The sequence below is a fragment of the Schistocerca cancellata genome, chromosome 5, assembly GCF_023864275.1.
Source record: "Schistocerca cancellata isolate TAMUIC-IGC-003103 chromosome 5, iqSchCanc2.1, whole genome shotgun sequence".
NCBI classification, from domain to species: Eukaryota; Metazoa; Arthropoda; class Insecta; order Orthoptera; family Acrididae; genus Schistocerca; species Schistocerca cancellata.
Genome location: NC_064630.1, coordinates 24019977 through 24036409, shown reverse-complemented (window position 1 = coordinate 24036409; position 16433 = coordinate 24019977). Strand labels below are relative to the sequence as shown.

General features: G+C 38.8%; 1 protein-coding gene across 1 annotated transcript in view; it reads left to right on the top strand.

Moving 5' to 3' along the window:
* LOC126187348 (mediator of RNA polymerase II transcription subunit 24) overlaps positions 1–16433 on the top strand; it is a 171154-nt gene that overhangs the window by 43190 nt on the left and 111531 nt on the right. Inside the window, exons 7-10 of the mRNA XM_049928372.1 lie at positions 6460–6625; positions 10830–11028; positions 14561–14699; positions 15940–16173. Coding sequence (XP_049784329.1) covers positions 6460–6625; positions 10830–11028; positions 14561–14699; positions 15940–16173 — 738 coding nt within the window. The remainder of the gene's footprint in view (positions 1–6459; positions 6626–10829; positions 11029–14560; positions 14700–15939; positions 16174–16433) is intronic.

Here is a 16433-nt window from a genome sequence, read left to right as displayed (position 1 = left end):
TCTTTTTACAAGATGATGATTTTACATCTGGCATTTCGTGGGGAGCCCAAATTTTTCTTAATTTGTGGCCAATTTTGAGCTTGATGCCCTGCAATATATGTTAATGACGTAATCTCAGTCACTTGAAAATGGCATAAAAGGGCGGAACCTAGGTCGTAATGAAATTTAAAAAAAAGCCAGATGGCCGTGTGTTCATTTAAAAAATGAAAAGAAATAGAAATTTTTGTGTGCGAGCTAATTGCTAACAAAGAGAGGTCCCCACTGGGAGGGTATCGACTTCGGAAACCATATATACGTTAGTGTAGGTTACAGTTCCAGGTATCACATTCTGGAGCGTTTCACCGTAGCGGGCCCTCGTTCGCAAGTAATGGGCAAAAGAAGAAAAAAAAATTTCTGAGTTTTGTGTGAGAAACTATACCATTAAAATAGGGAACACGTACTGTCAGCTGAAATTGTGCAGTGGACATCATGTCTCCTTATTGTGTGAGAGGTTGTGGGTTCAGATCTTGTCAGGTGCTATAACTTCTTTTTTTTTTTATCTTCAAACCTTTATTGAAATGGCTTTGATAGCTATATTATTAAATCTTGAAGCAAAAAATACATTTTGGAATCCATTGCACAACCAATAGAAACTTTTGTTTTTAATCAAAACATCCATTTTTGAATGTTTAAATATGTATGCCTAAAGATAATTAAAATCAGATACACAAGGATTCCAAATTAAAAAAGAAAGACAATAACAAAAATGTGATGTAGTGAAAAAAATTAATACAATGTTTTCAACAACCTTTAATCCATGTGTAAGGGCTGAACATCTAGCTCTTTCGCACACAATTCTGCCCCGTCTGCTGACTTGGTAGAGCTGTTGCTGATGCCAAAAGCAGTTGTCTCCATTGTGTGTGACTCTGCCTTGTCTGATATATCCTGAGATCCACGCAACAAAATGTTACTGTCATTGTCTGGTAGAAATTGAATAATTACGCTTTCAGTAGCTTCTTCCATAAGTAGTGTGAGTCTGTGCCAGTATTCATCCATAATAGTTTTCACTTTATCACATGCCTTCTTCCAGTCATCTTTTGTAATGCTTTGTATTGCAGCCACAGTCATTTGTTTAATTTGGGAAAGGGTAATGTTGCTGAGGTTGTTTGATGAAACTTTCTGTTTCATTAAATTCCAAACAAGTTTGAGGGGGCTAAGACTATGGTTGTAGGGTGGAAGCCATGACACTGTAGGTCCTTTCCCGTATTCTTTCAGTGCTCTGTCTAATGTTCTGACTTGGGTTTGTAATGTTTCACAACTTCTGAGACCTCATTGCATGTTAAATGTGCACCGAACGGAATTTTATACTTAGCCAGCCATAATTGTATATCTGCTTTACAGGAGATGTGTTAGGTGCTTTATTTTCATGAACACAATGGTAGGGTGCATTGTCTAATACCACAATACTTCCACCCGGAGTATTTGGTATTAGGCACTCTTTCAACCATTTCATATAATTTTCACTGTTGATTTTGTTGTGATAATCTTCCAGTGTTGATCTCCAATCATAGATGAGCTCTGCACCATCAATGATCCCCATTTCTCCTCCTGCATGATCCACTATTGCTCTTTGTCCAGAAGTTTCATTTTTCCACACACCTGGTATGTCACTATGCTGCCAACTTTTACCGACAGTATAGTGTGTATGCACCCACATTTTAATGATACACACAGCAGGTTTCTTCGAAACTTTCTCGTTTTCTTTCAAAGTTTTAAGAAAGCATGCACACCATGCTACAATGTCCTCCCTCTCAACCAGAAATGTTCATCTACTTTTACGTTTTTTGAAACAAAACCCCATATCCTTCAGATATTCCAGAAAATGTTTTATTTCCCTGAGAAACTAATGTATGTATCCTACTTCACCCAATTGTAAAGGTATTTCTCTTTTAACATTGTAAAATTCCAAAAATTTTCTTTTCAGTAAACACTTATCAAAGTCATTGAGACACTTCATTTTCTTCCTCAATGTCTTCTTCCTTGGTGTCAAAATTTTTTGATCACTCTGTCTGGCTTTTGTAACATCATTCACAACATTACACACTCTCCTTACACTCATTCCTACTGCAGCTACTGCTCTCTCCAGAGGTTGTTCTGATAGTGATGGTATTACCAAACCTTTCTGTTTCTCTTCTCAACAGAACTAAACTACATTAGTGATCAAGACTTTTCTGTATGAGAATACTCTTCGATAACGTATATTTGTGCAATCACTATCCATTTCAGCAGACGCTAAGTATACACGGTAGTAGTAACACACCGTGACAATAATGTGACTGTACACTGCTGAGCCATGTGCGTCATTCGTGTAGTGTCATGTGTTGTCAGACACCTTAGGCCTCATCAGTATGTAAACAAAGCTTAGTTCCATGTTCTGCCATTGGCAATTGTGAAATGAACAGGTAATAACATCGTCCAATATTAGGGAACACACATTTTCAATAAATTACCAGCAACCATTAAAAACTTGGCTTCAGATAAACCACAACTTAAATAGGGTTTGAAAGACTTTTTGGTAGACAACTCCTCCTACTTATAGGCGAATATTTTAAAAAGGACTGTTGAATAAGCTTAAGTAAAAATGTGTATTAGATTCTAGTTTTGACAGCACTTGGTCACAATAGTCAAGATTGGGTATTTTGGATATGATAAATTTATTAAAAGTGCGTAACTATGTTTCATTATTATAGTGTATTAGTTTTGTAAATATTAGCAGTTCCAGTTTACTGTAATGTATTCACATATCTTGACAATCTCCTGACAAATTATCATGCAATGAGTATTATATTCAAATGTGGTATATTTTTTATGTTATACTTACTGACATGTTCCACTCCCACAAGAATCATCTCATTTTTGGGTTTATGCAATGAAAACTGAATCTAATCTAATCTAAATGTATGTAACTAAAAACAAAGATGATGAGACTTACCAAACAAAAGTGCTGGCAGGTCGATAGACACACAAACAAACACAAACATACACACAAAATTAAAGCTTTCGCAACAAACAGTTGCTTCGTCAGGAAAGAGGGAAGGAGAGGGAAAGACGAAAGGATGTGGGTTTTACGGGAGAGGGTAAGGAGTCATTCCAATCCCGGGAACGGAAAGACTTACCTTAGGGGGAAAGGAAAGGACAGGTATACACTCGCACACACACACATATCCATCCGCACATACACAGACACAAGCAGACATTTGTAAAGGCAAAGAGTTTGGGCAGAGATGTCAGTCGAGGCGGAAGTACAGAGGCAAAGATGTTGTTGAAAGACAGGTGAGGTATGAGCAGCGGCAAATTGAAATTAGAAATTAGCGGAGATTGAGGCCTGGCGGATAGCAAGAAGAGAGGATATGCTGAAGGGCAAGTTCCCATCTCCGGAGCTCTGACAGGTTGGTGTTAGTGGGAAGTCCAGATAACCCGGACGGTGTAACACTGTGCCAAGATGTGCTGGCCGTGCACCAAGGCATGTTTAGCCACAAGGTGATCCTCATTACCAACACACACTGTCTGCCTGTGTCCATTCATGTGAATGGACAGTTTGTTGCTGGTCATTCCCACATAGAAGGCTTCACAGTGTAGGCAGGTCAGTTGGTAAATCACGTGGGTGCTTTCACACGTGGCTCTGCCTTTGATCGTGTACACCTTCCGGGTTACAGGACTGGAGTAGGTGGTGGTGGGAGGGTGCATAGGACAGGTTTTACACTGGGGGCAGTTACAAGGGTAGCAGCCAGAGGGTAGGGAAGGTGGTTTGGGGATTTCATAGGGATGAACTAAGAGGTTACGAAGGTTAGGTGGATGGCAGAAAGACACTCTTGGTGGAGTGGGGAGGATTTCGTGAAGGATGGATCTCATTTCAGGACAGGATTTGAGGAAGTCATATCCCTGCTGGAGAGCCACATTCAGAGTCTGATCCAGTCCCGGAAAGTACCCTGTCACAAGTGGGGCACTTTTGGGGTTCTTCTGTGGGAGGTTCCGGGTTTGAGGAGATGAGGAAGTGGCTCTGGTTATTTGCTTCTGTACCAGGTCGGGAGGATAGTTGCGGGATGCGAAAGCTGTTTTCAGGTTGTTGGTGTAATGGTTCAAGGATTCCGGACTGGAGCAGATTCGTTTGCCACGAAGACCTAGGCTGTAGGGAAGGGACCATTTGATGTGGAATGGGTGGCAGCTGTCATAATGGAGGTACTGTTGCTTGTTGGTGGGTTTGATGTGGACAGACGTGTGAAGCTGGCCATTGGACAGGTGGAGGTCAACATCAAGGAAAGTGGCATGAGATTTAGAGTAGGACCAGGTGAATCTGATGGAACCAAAGGAGTTGAGGTTGGAGAGGAAATTCTGGAGTTCTTCTTCACTGTGAGTCCAGATCATGAAAATGTCATCAATAAATCTGTACCAAACTTTGGGTTGGCAGGCCTGGGTAACCAAGAAGGCTTCCTCTAAGCGACCCATGAAAAGGTTGGCATACGAGGGGGCCATCCTGGTACCCATGGCTGTTCCCTTTAATTGTTGGTATGTCTGGCCTTCGAAAGTGAAGAAGTTGTGGGTCAGGATGAAGCTGGCTAAGGTAATGAGGAAAGAGGTTTTAGGTAGGGTGGCAGGTGATCGGCGTGAAAGGAAGTGCTCCATCACAGCGAGGCCCTGGACATGCAGAATATTTGTGTATAAGGAGGTGGCATCAATGGTTACAAGGATGGTTTCCAGGGGTAAAAGACTGGGTAGGGATTCCAGGTGTTCGAGAAAGTGGTTGGTGTCTTTGATGAAGGATGGGAGACTGCATGTAATGGGTTGAAGTTGTTGATCTACGTAGGCAGAGATGCGTTCTGTGGGGGCTTGGTAACCAGCTACAATGGGACGGCCGGGATGATTGGGTTTGTGAATTTTAGGAAGAAGGTAGAAGGTAGGGGTGCGGGGTGTTGGTGGGGTCAGGAGGTTGATGGAGTCAGGTGAAAGGTTTTGTAGGGGGCCTAAGGTTCTGAGGATTCCTTGAAGCTCCGCCTGGACATCAGGAATGGGATTACCTTGGCAAACTTTGTAAGTAGTGTTGTCTGAAAGCTGACGCAGTCCCTCAGCCACATACTCCCGACGATCAAGTACCACGGTCGTGGAACCCTTGTCCGCCGGAAGAATGACAATGGATCGGTCAGCCTTCAGATCACGGATAGCCTGGGCTTCAGCAGTGGTGATGTTGGGAGTAGGTTTAAGGTTTTTTAAGAAGGATTGAGAGGCAAGGCTGGAAGTCAGAAATTCCTGGAAGGTTTGGAGAGGGTGATTTTGAGGAAGAGGAGGTGGGTCCCGCTGTGACGGAGGACGGAACTGTTCCAGGTAGGGTTTAATTTGGATAGTGTCTTGGGGAGTCAGATCATTAGAGTAGGATTAGGATCATTTTTCTTCGTGGCAAAGTGATATTTCCAGCAGAGAGTACAGGTGTAGGACAGTAAATCTTTGACGAGGGCTGTTTGGTTGAATCTGGGAGTGGGGCTGAAGGTGAGGCCTTTGGATAGGACAGAGGTTTCGGATTGGGAGAGAGGTTTGGAGGAAAGGTTAACTACTGAATTAGGGTGTTGTGGTTCCAGATTGTGTTGTTTGGAATTTTGAGGTTTTGGAGGGAGTGGAGCTGGAAGTGGGAGATTGAGTAGATGGGAGAGACTGGGTTTGTGTGCAATGAGAGGAGGTTGAGGTTTGCTGGAAAGGTTGTGAAGGGTGAGTGAGTTGCCTTTCCGGAGGTGGGAAACCAGGAGATTGGATAGTTTTTTAAGGTGGAGGGTGGCATGCTGTTCTAATTTGCGGTTGGCCTGTAGGAGGATGCTCTGAACAGCCGGTGTGGATGTGGGAGAGGAAAGATTGAGGACTTTTATTAAGGATAGGAGTTGACTGGTGTGTTCATTGGCTGAGTTGATGTGGAGGTGAAGGATTAGGTGGGTGAGGGCAATGGATTGTTCAGTTTGGAACTGGTATAGGGACTGATGGAAAGAAGGGTTGCAGCCAGAGATGGGAACTTTAAGTGTGAGGCCTTTGGGGGTGATGCCAAATATGTAATATGTATTTGTGCAGCATATACTTAGCCAGTGCCATGAACTGTTAGTAGAAATAATAACACATACAGTACCAATCTGTATGGAATATTGTTATTAATGTTTACAATGCCCTCTGAGTTACAGTGTATGTTTCTGACATGATAAAAGAAATGAACTATGCAGTTGCTAGTGTTTCATCTCTGAAGATATCCTCTACTGACTGGGATGAAATGAGTGAATAGCGTATGTGTCAGCCATGGCCTGTAAGCCCAAAACTTTTGATGAAAGTAAACAATTAAGTGATAACTTAGGCTGTTCTTCTACAGTTATTGCCCCCCTTTTTTTCCTCTGTACTCTGGAAGCATTTTATTGCTATATACATAAACACATCAGTAATTTCTCTTTCAAGGCCTACAGTTGTGCACGGTTGTATTCAGAGATTATGCGAGCCTGCTTAATCAGCTTAAATGATGTCCTCGAGACAAGCAGTGAATCTCAATGGGGAGCCTTCACATTTCTCAAGGTTCCTCAAATCCTACTGCAACTTCACCGGCATAATTTAGCTTCAAGATCTGGTACGTATCATTGTTTAAAAATAAATATTTGGTTCAGTCATTGTGTGTTGTACTTTGTAATTAAACCTTATGCTTACAGATGTGTAATAGTGAGACTGTAATAGAAGTGTGTATACCTTTGTACATTGTGTCTTCTTTTAACATCATAACAAATATAAAATCTTATAACAAAGAATGTTTTAAAATTCAGTTAACACTGTGTAACCAACTTTGGCAATTTAAAGTCAGTTAGCAAAAGTATTTGAAAAAGTCTTTGAATGATAAGTTTTCAGAAGTGACGTTCTGGTTTAAGAATGTGATAGCAAGGAGGCCATGGTCAAGTTCTAAAATGACAGGTGTATGATGTACTCAGTCAGACCATTCATTCAGAAAAGATGGTGTGTGCAACAGAAACTAGGTGTAAACATTAGAAAGCAAGGTTGATGTTAATAACTTGTACTTCTAAGAATTTTTTATGAAAGATTAGAAGACCTGCTACTCTTTGCTTCATTCCATTTTAATTTTCAACATCTTTCATTGTCTTTTCTCATCTATTTCTCACCGCCCGCACCTACTTCCGTTACGTACAATGCGCTTAACTTGCTTACTCTTATTAACTCATACACAATGTTTTAGTAATAATCTCTGTCTTGCATATTACCTTGTCTTCCACCTTTAAGCTCTCAGGTTTTCAAATCTCGTCCAATGCAGTCCCCAACAATAAGTCTTTCCTTCTCATCCTGTATGGTAAGTCTCCCCTGACCAGCGGTTCTGGGTGACTTTCCCAAAATCTACCCCTTTTCCTAGACCTCTCCAGTCCTTCCCCGTCACCCCTTCTTCCTTCCCCTTCAACATTTCTGCCTGAAGAAGGAGGCACTGGCTCCCAAAGCTTACCAATCACAACAGTCTTTTATTTGTGTGTTCTGACACCTCTTTGAGAGTAGATTTTTTTATCTACCCAATTAAATAATTTGAATATAATAGAGGGAAACATTCCTCGTGGGAAAAAATATATCTAAAAACAAAGATGATGTGACTTACCAAACGAAAGCGCTGGCACGTCGATAGACACACAAACAAACACAAACATACACACAAAATTCTAGCTTTCGTAACCAACGGTTGCCTCGTCAGGAAAGAGGGAAGGAGAGGGAAAGACGAAAGGATTTGGGTTTTAAGGGAGAGGGTAAGGAGTCATTCCAATCCCGGGAGCGGAAAGACTTACCTTAGGGGGAAAAAAGGACGGGTATACACTCGCACACACACACATATCCATCCACACATATACAGATACAAGCAGACATATACAGAGGCAAAGAGTTTGGGCAATGATTGGAATGACTCCTTACCCTCTCCCTTAAAACCAAAATCCTTTCGTCTTTCCCTTTCCTTCCATCTTTCCTGACGAGGCAACCGTTGGTTGCGAAAGCTAGAATTTTATGTGTATGTTTGTGTTTGTTTGTGTGTCTATCGACGTGCCAGCTCTTTCGTTTGGTAAGTCACATCATCTTTGTTTTTAGATACAATTAAATAATTTCATCAATAATTGATTGTTTTTGTTGTTATATATTAAGTAAGGTCTAGTTATTTCAGAATTTACAAGCTGTTTCTGAAAATTTACATTTTCAACTGCATTATTCCCAAAATCTCGGGTATCACTGGCAATAGAGTATTCAAATTTTCAGGGAGTTGCAATGTAGATATACTGAGTCCTCTGAGCTAAAATAAAAATGTAATGTTAAGTATAATTAAAATTACATGGGAATAGGTACAAAAAATTAACCACATAGTTAAAATATTTTATTTCCCAAACCACTGGCTGAAGTGCAATGACTTTATTTCAATGCTCTAAGAAAATAATGTGTAATATGCTGTATAGGTTTCAAGTCCATTGCTAGAGTGGTTTCTGAAATGTAGGGAAGTCGAGTAACAAAATTTAACATTTTCAATATAGGGTGTTACAACTCCCTTTAAGGTGTTGCTCGAAATTATTTTTCTTTTCCTGCAGAATTTGTAATTAATAAGTCTGCAGAATATTAATTTTTACATTTCGTGGTCATTCATAGCCATGCTATCCGTGATTGACGATACTGTAGATAGAACCAACAGTGCACTTAGTGCGGAACTAGAACCATTCTACGCGAAGAGTTTTGGTGTTTTCAAAATAAGCTGACCAGTTTTTTCCCCAGTTGCTATTGTGTAGAATGTGGACACTATATATTGACAGGTGGGTGCCACCATAAGCAAACTAGAATTTTGGCTGCTGGAGGTGTGAGGAATGGTGTGGGGAAGGAAGCTCCATCTAGCCTCTGGCAGGGCAACAGATGTCTTGCATCTCTGTGAAAGCAGAAATGACTACTTGGTCACCAGTCCCTTCTGGTTTTATGAAGGTCTTAATTAAAGTCTATGGTGGACAGTATTAGTTTTTTCACTTATTTTGAAATAAGAACAGAAAATATCGAGCTAGGGAATAGCCACTGTTCCTTTGCTTGTTGAGGTTGGCAGAGTGTTGTAAATGAAGTTTTTCAGTTCTGACCTTTAGATGGAGTCAAAATTCAAAGCATGTGCCACCTAAAACTGCCATGTTAAGTTTCCGCATTATATCAACTTTTGAACTTTAGCTAGCAGACAGATGTAAACGTTCCTGTGTTCAAAGATTCTAGGTCACATTGCTGAGTATTATGTTGCACTATGCAGCATGTATCTTACACAGACCATTCTGCCATCTTCAGTTGGTGGTGGCACCAGATAATTGAGCGTGCTGCTACATTGTTGCTTTTGTGCACTTTTTATGTTGCAAACACGTTCCTACACACATTATCTTAACAAACTGGGCTTTGCCAGATGCTGAATAATACCAGTAACGGAAAATTAGTTGCATTTTTTTATATGTATTTGCAGAAAATCAAGCTATTTAAAACTTTCTCTGATAAAATAGTTAACCTGGATACAATTTGCTATGAAACATCTGCTATGTAATTTCCTTTGGTCCCTATGACTAGCTAATTAACTGCTGCTCCATGCTGTACTTATTTGTCTAGTACGTTTTCTTTTTTTCTTTTTTTGCACGAGAGAGAGAGAGAGAGAGAGAGAGAGAGAGAGAGAGAGAGAGAGAGAATTGGCGGATGTCATGTCTCCTGTTGGCTTATTGTGCTGAAATACGTTGGCAGTTCTGCCATTTTAAATGCTTTCATTTTCAGTATCCAAACTAAATTTCTGTACCCAGATTTTAACGCACTCAATGTTTACACACAAAACCATGGGCAGAAGCCACAAAAATGTTCAGAAATGTTTATTGTAACCAACAAAGCAGAATCACATGTAAATTAGTCTTATGTAACAATCTACTGATACCTTAACGCTACTCATGTGGCCATCACAGCATGCAACAGTGAAACACACTAGTGTAAAAAATCCAGTAGGATAAAACAGGTCTCTTCCACTGGAATAGAAACAGCTATTGAATAAATAAATACCCAGCAAATGCACATAATTTGCATGGTAAACCTCTTATTAAGGCAAATGTTTTTGCATTTGCTCCTCATTACAATATTGGTAAAAACATATACAAATATCTGTATAGACTTTCAAATTAATGTTTTCTGTCCATTTTAATACATGCTAAATAGTCATGGAATGGCCAGGTGAAACACGTTTGAATAAAATAAAAACTACAACAATTAAATTGCAACATATTGCTATTTACTAATATGTTCACACATGGATAGAAAACTATTTACATTGAAACAGTGAGAAACAAATCCACATCATAAAACTATCTATTGTGTATGTCCTCATATTTTAGCTGTTTTAATATTATGTATCTGACACGCAAGAGGGAAAATCGCTTGACAATTTAGTGTAATGAACATGGAACACAGATATAAACGGTATCTAAGCTGGCATCTACAATAAACTAGTGGTCATAATTAACGAGCATATTTGCTTGTGTGATATATCTCAGAATATTGTGCTGCATACATTATATGCTATGACTAACAAGTTGTGGAAGATACGTAGCTTTTATAATGTCATAATTTCTATCCATTGTATAATTCTATAATTGTATCCACGTTAACTATTTTATCACAGAACGTTTTAAATAGCTTGATTTTCTGCAAATAAATATAAAAAGTGCAACTATCACAATATACTTATGACAGTTGATGATGTGTATATGGTTTTTTTCCCTTTAATTAAGAACAATTATTTCTGTTTCTTTTAGGAGAACTGCCAGATACACGAGAAATTGGTGATTATTCCAAAGACATTGTAGACTCAATAGAGCTGCTTCTGCAGTACACACCACTTCTGGATATTATGGATTCAAAGTGTTCTTGCAACTGCCTGGAATTTTTGTTGAAAGAACTGCAAAGTGTTGGGCTTGTTACAGATGCACATGTGCAACATTATAAAACCAAACGGTATGCTTTCAGAATTCAATGACGTATAATAGTGGTAAACAAAAAATGGTAGTTGCAATATTTAACAGATTTTCATGTTTCATTGATTTACTTGTCATGGTTTAAGAGCAATTAAAAGATGTAGTTTGGTAATTAGTAAGGTAATGACAGCCACACAACTCACAATTTATAATGTGTGTAGTTACTTGTCTGCAGTGTGTTATTGGTTTACAATATAATGTTGTTTATGTTATATCTTTGTTAAAATGAGTAATTCATTCATTAATAATATCATTGAGAAACACCACTCTATAAATAGGTAATTAATATGTAAGAAAGGGCATCATTCACAAATTTGTGTAACTACAACTAATCAGATGCAGGAGATGATCAGCAGTGTCCACATAAAGAGCAAAACTGAAAGGAATAAACACTTCCCTGTTCTTAAGGACACTAGATGAAGGAAATGAATTGTTGTTGTTGTTGTCGTTGTTGTGGTCTTCAGTCCTGAGACTGGTTTGATGCAGCTCTCCATGCTACTCTATCCTGTGCAAGCTTCTTCATCTCCCAGTACCTACTGCAACCTACATCCTTCTGAATCTGCTTAGTGTATTGATCTCTTGGTCTCCCTCTACGATTTTTACCCTCCACGCTGCCCTCCAATGCTAAATTTGTGATCCCTCGATGCCTCAGAACATGTCCTACCAACCGATCCCTTCTTCTAGTCAAGTTGTGCCACAAACTTCTCTTCTCCCCAATCCTATTCAATACCTCCTCATTAATTACGTGATCTACCCACCTTATCTTCAGCATTCTTCTGTAGCACCACATTTCGAAAGCTTCTATTCTCTTCTTGTCCAAACTAGTTATCGTCCATGTCTCACTTCCATACATGGCTACACTCCATACAAATACTTTCAGAAACGACTTCCTGACACCTAAATCTATATTCGATGTTAACAAATTTCTCTTCTTGAGAAACGCTTTCCTTGCCATTGCCAGTCTACATTTTATATCCTCTCTACTTCGACCATCATCAGTTATTTTACTCCCTAAATAGCAAAACTCCTTTACTACTTTAAGTGTCTCATTTCCTAATCTAATTCCCTCAGCATCACCCGACTTAATTTGACTACATTCCATTATCCTCGTTTTGCTTTTGTTGATGTTCATCTTATATCCTCCTTTCAAGACCCTGTCCATTCCGTTCAACTGCTCTTCCAAGTGCTTTGCTGTCTCTGACAGAATTACAATGTCATCGGCGAACCTCAAAGTTTTTACTTCTTCTCCATGAATTTTAATACCTACTCCGAATTTTTCTTTTGTTTCCTTTACTGCTTGCTCAATATACAGATTGAATAACATCGGGGAGAGGCTACAACCCTGTCTCACTCCTTTCCCAACCACTGCTTCCCTTTCATGCCCCTCGACTCTTATAACTGCCATCTGGTTTCTGTACAAATTGTAAATAGCCTTTCGCTCCCTGTATTTTACCCCTGCCACCTTCAGAATTTGAAAGAGAGTATTCCAGTCAACATTGTCAAAAGCTTTCTCTAAGTCTACAAATGCTAGAAACGTAGGTTTGCCTTTTCTTAATCTTTCTTCCAAGATAAGTCGTAAGGTCAGTATTGCCTCACGTGTTCCAACATTTCTACGGAATCCAAACTGATCTTCCCCGAGGTCGGCTTCTACCAGTTTTTCCATTCGTCTGTAAAGAATTCGCGTTAGTATTTTGCAGCTGTGACTTATTAAACTGATAGTTCGGTAACTTTCACATCTGTCAACACCTGCTTTCTTTGGGATTGGAATCATTATATTCTTCTTAAAGTCTGAGGGTATTTCGCCTGTCTCATACATCGTGCTCACCAGATGGTAGAGTTGATGAATTAAGAATAATAAATAACTGAAGACAAATTATTAATCTCACACAAACCTTTGTGTATCATTATACTGTATAGGATGTTAGGCCTCCAGGGATAAAGACCAAGACAGTTTTCCCTTTTTGTAATTTGTTCTGCACTTTCTCAGTCGAACATCTGCAGAAGCTGTCCAGGACCAGCATGTTATGTAAATTTATTAATGCACCAGGGCAACATTACCAAACGTGTCTCCCAGTCAACCACAAGATCATTGTCCACTCAGTCTTACCAATACGCATTTCCCTGATGTTTTTGGAATGGTTTATATTTTAAATATCATGCAGGGTGGTGGCTTTTATCACCAGTTACATACATCACTGTACACTTTTGCTTCTCATTGCCACTAGTTCATATGATGCTGGGTTCCCCTTTTGATCTACGTTACAAATTTACATTAATATATAGGAACCTTTGTGGTGCAAATGTATCACATAGTGATAAAATTTCACTGCTTTTACCTCATAATCACCTGGAAGCCATTGAACAATGATAGTTTTCCTCCAGAAGCTGAATCTGTTTAAAGTGAAAACTCTTGATAGCCAGCCTCAGATAGCTTTGAAACCAGTGACACCCTAGTTCTTTGGCTAAAGCCAATGCTTTGAGTTGGCATGTTTCACTAGTCAGCACACATCCATATTTTTGCCTCTCATTTACATAATCATAGAGCCATTTTTTGAGGTCAGATGCTTTGCTATCTGGCCGTGAAATCCCTGGCAATAAGTGTCCATTTCGTAAAGCAGCATTTTGTTTTTTTGCCAGTGGTGAATACAATCCTTGCTCACATCATACTTTCTGCATGGTTTCCAATGTTCCCTGCTTCTTCAATGATGTTTTCTTTAGCTGTATATGAGTGACAATGAGACCTTGTAGCCATAATTAACAAGTTAACAGGTGTTTAATACTTCTAACATGCTACTGACATGTCACAGCCTGAGGCTGCAACAACACTATAGTATAATGGGATTTACTTTTGACAGTGGAGCAATACCAACCTTATTGTAATTAGTCTGCACACCCCAGTTTTTTGTCCTTAAATTTGGGAAAAATTGTGTGTGGATTATTCATGTGTATACAGTAATTAAATTGGCATTGATACTCAAAAATGAAATTTAAATCAATGAGGATAAACTTGCGTGTAAAACCAGCTGTGTCATCAAGAAAGAAGAAAGAAATTGCAAGCTTCCAGGCTAATAATTACTGAGTGCTAATGATAAGAGCAGGTTAAAGAAAGAAAAGGAATTGAAAATCATGAAACTCTTAAAAGAATGTAACATTTCCTGAGAGTTGCTTATAAGAAAAAGGTAATAGTTTGATATGTAAACAAGTTACACAGTCATGTGTTTCACTACTCCAAATTGGTTTTTGTTTGCTGTTCTTGTTGAAACATCAAGTCTGAAAGTTTGATCTCCTCCTGTCCCCTTATTGTCAGTGTCAGCAGCAATTTTTATAGTGTGAAAATTTCTTTACTTCCAGTGTTTTTTGTGCAGTGTACTTTTCTTCTTTGTTTAGCTGTACAAGTAGTTGTGTTCTATGGAATTGTAATGAAATTAGTTTTGCCAATAATGCTTTTTCCATTTGCACAAAACTGATTGACATTCATGTTCTTAAATTTGATTTTTTCCCTGTTTCTTAAGGGAAGGCATGATCGTTGCAGTACTGAAACCTGACCAAGCAGCACAACAGACACCCTGTATACCAAAAATTATAACGAGAGCAGAGTCAACTCTCTCTGGAATTCTCAAGACCTTGGATACTGATTATGTTAAAATACAGGTAGTATTTAAAGTTGGCTTGTTGTGTATAAGACATATAAGTATCTTTTGAAATTTGAGTACTGGTGGTGCTTATAATTCAAGACTATAAGTAAGACTTCAATAGAACTGATGAAAGTGATGATAATGAACATAGAGGACCTCAAGCAGTTAATCAGAGGACCAACTCGTGAAGGTGAATCCTTTACTTTTTGGTGACAGACAGACTCACATGTTTTGGCTCAGTTAGCATAGAAAAGGGAATTGGTGATCATAAAGCTTTGCAGCATCACTGAATGTGGTTGTAATTAAGAAGACTAAGCTCTCAGGAGATGTTATCTTATTGTAGCACTTTCTGTGCAGGTGAGAGGGTTTGCATGTTTCAGTTAAGTGGAGGGCTATACCAGTGGCAGCATAGCTGCTGGCAGACTCTCCTAAGCCAGCCAGGCCTCTGCAGAAGAACCAGACAAAGAGTGTCTCACAACTATTTACTTGGACAAAGCTAATATAATGTTTTTCAGCATTTTATAGGAATCGCACATTTGATTCTCACCTTTTTTCTCTCATGTGGTTTAATAGTTGAATAAATCAGTGCTGAACCATTTGTGTTCTAGTGTCAGATTATTCATTTAATAATGTTGTCTGCCTTGTTCAGTCTAAGCTTGTGCTTTGTCTTTCAGGATTTCACCATCAATGAGACATGAAATCCTAATTTTCCATCTGTTATTGAGTGTTTTGGTGTGAGGAACATTTTGTTTCTGGTATTTTATTATCAAATGACTTGATAGTCAAGCAGTAATATTTATGAAATTCCTTAGCACATGGCATGTGCATTGCAACACATTACAAAGATAAATTTATCAGTTTAATAAGTAATGTCTCATTACACTAGTTGGCCAAAACTTCATCTTAATGATTTCAAAAAGTGGACAGTTAAATAGAACAGTGCCACTACAAAGCAATACAGGATGTTGATTTAATTCTTTAGTGACTATTGAGGTCACAACAGTTAATACTTTGAACACTTGCTCTAAAAATGCTAATTAGTTAATTTTCTCTTTGTCATATATTGTGACCCAAATGATATCTCCACATTTGTTCATGGAATGTGCATTTATTTTTCATAACGGAAAAATGTTCTGACTTTTCATATTGACTCCTATAGTAACTGTAAATAGTAGAGGCATGATAGTTTATTTATAAACCATCATTATTTGGTTTTCAAACTGCAGTGAAACCTTACTTTGAAAAACCTCTTTCAGGAAGCTGTTGTGAGCATACTGTGTCAGGTGCTAACTGGAAAAAGTTTTGAACTGATACTCTCTGTGGCAACAGTACAGGGGAAGCTGCGTACTTTTGTGTCCAAATTGATTAAGTTTAATGAATGCAGCAAACAGATAGGCGGTGAAGGAGGGAAGGCTTCACAGACTCGTGCAGTTTTATTTGATGTCACATTCCTTATGCTATGTTTCATAGTGCATACATATGGTTCAGAGGTAAGTACAGTTGCTTTTTATATGTATGAGATTTATTTTTTGTAACATATTAATTGTAAGTCAATAATGATGTGCACCTGGGTGTTCTTCCAAGTTGTTGTTTCCATTGTATGCACATATTTCAAAAATCGGCACAGGCATCTTCTTTAGGAGCTGCAAGTTTTGCTGTTAGCTGCACTCACTGCCTGGACTCTTATCTAGTCCAGGTAGTGAGGATATAATAACAGCAAAATTCCCAGAATCTGAAGAAGACGAGTGGG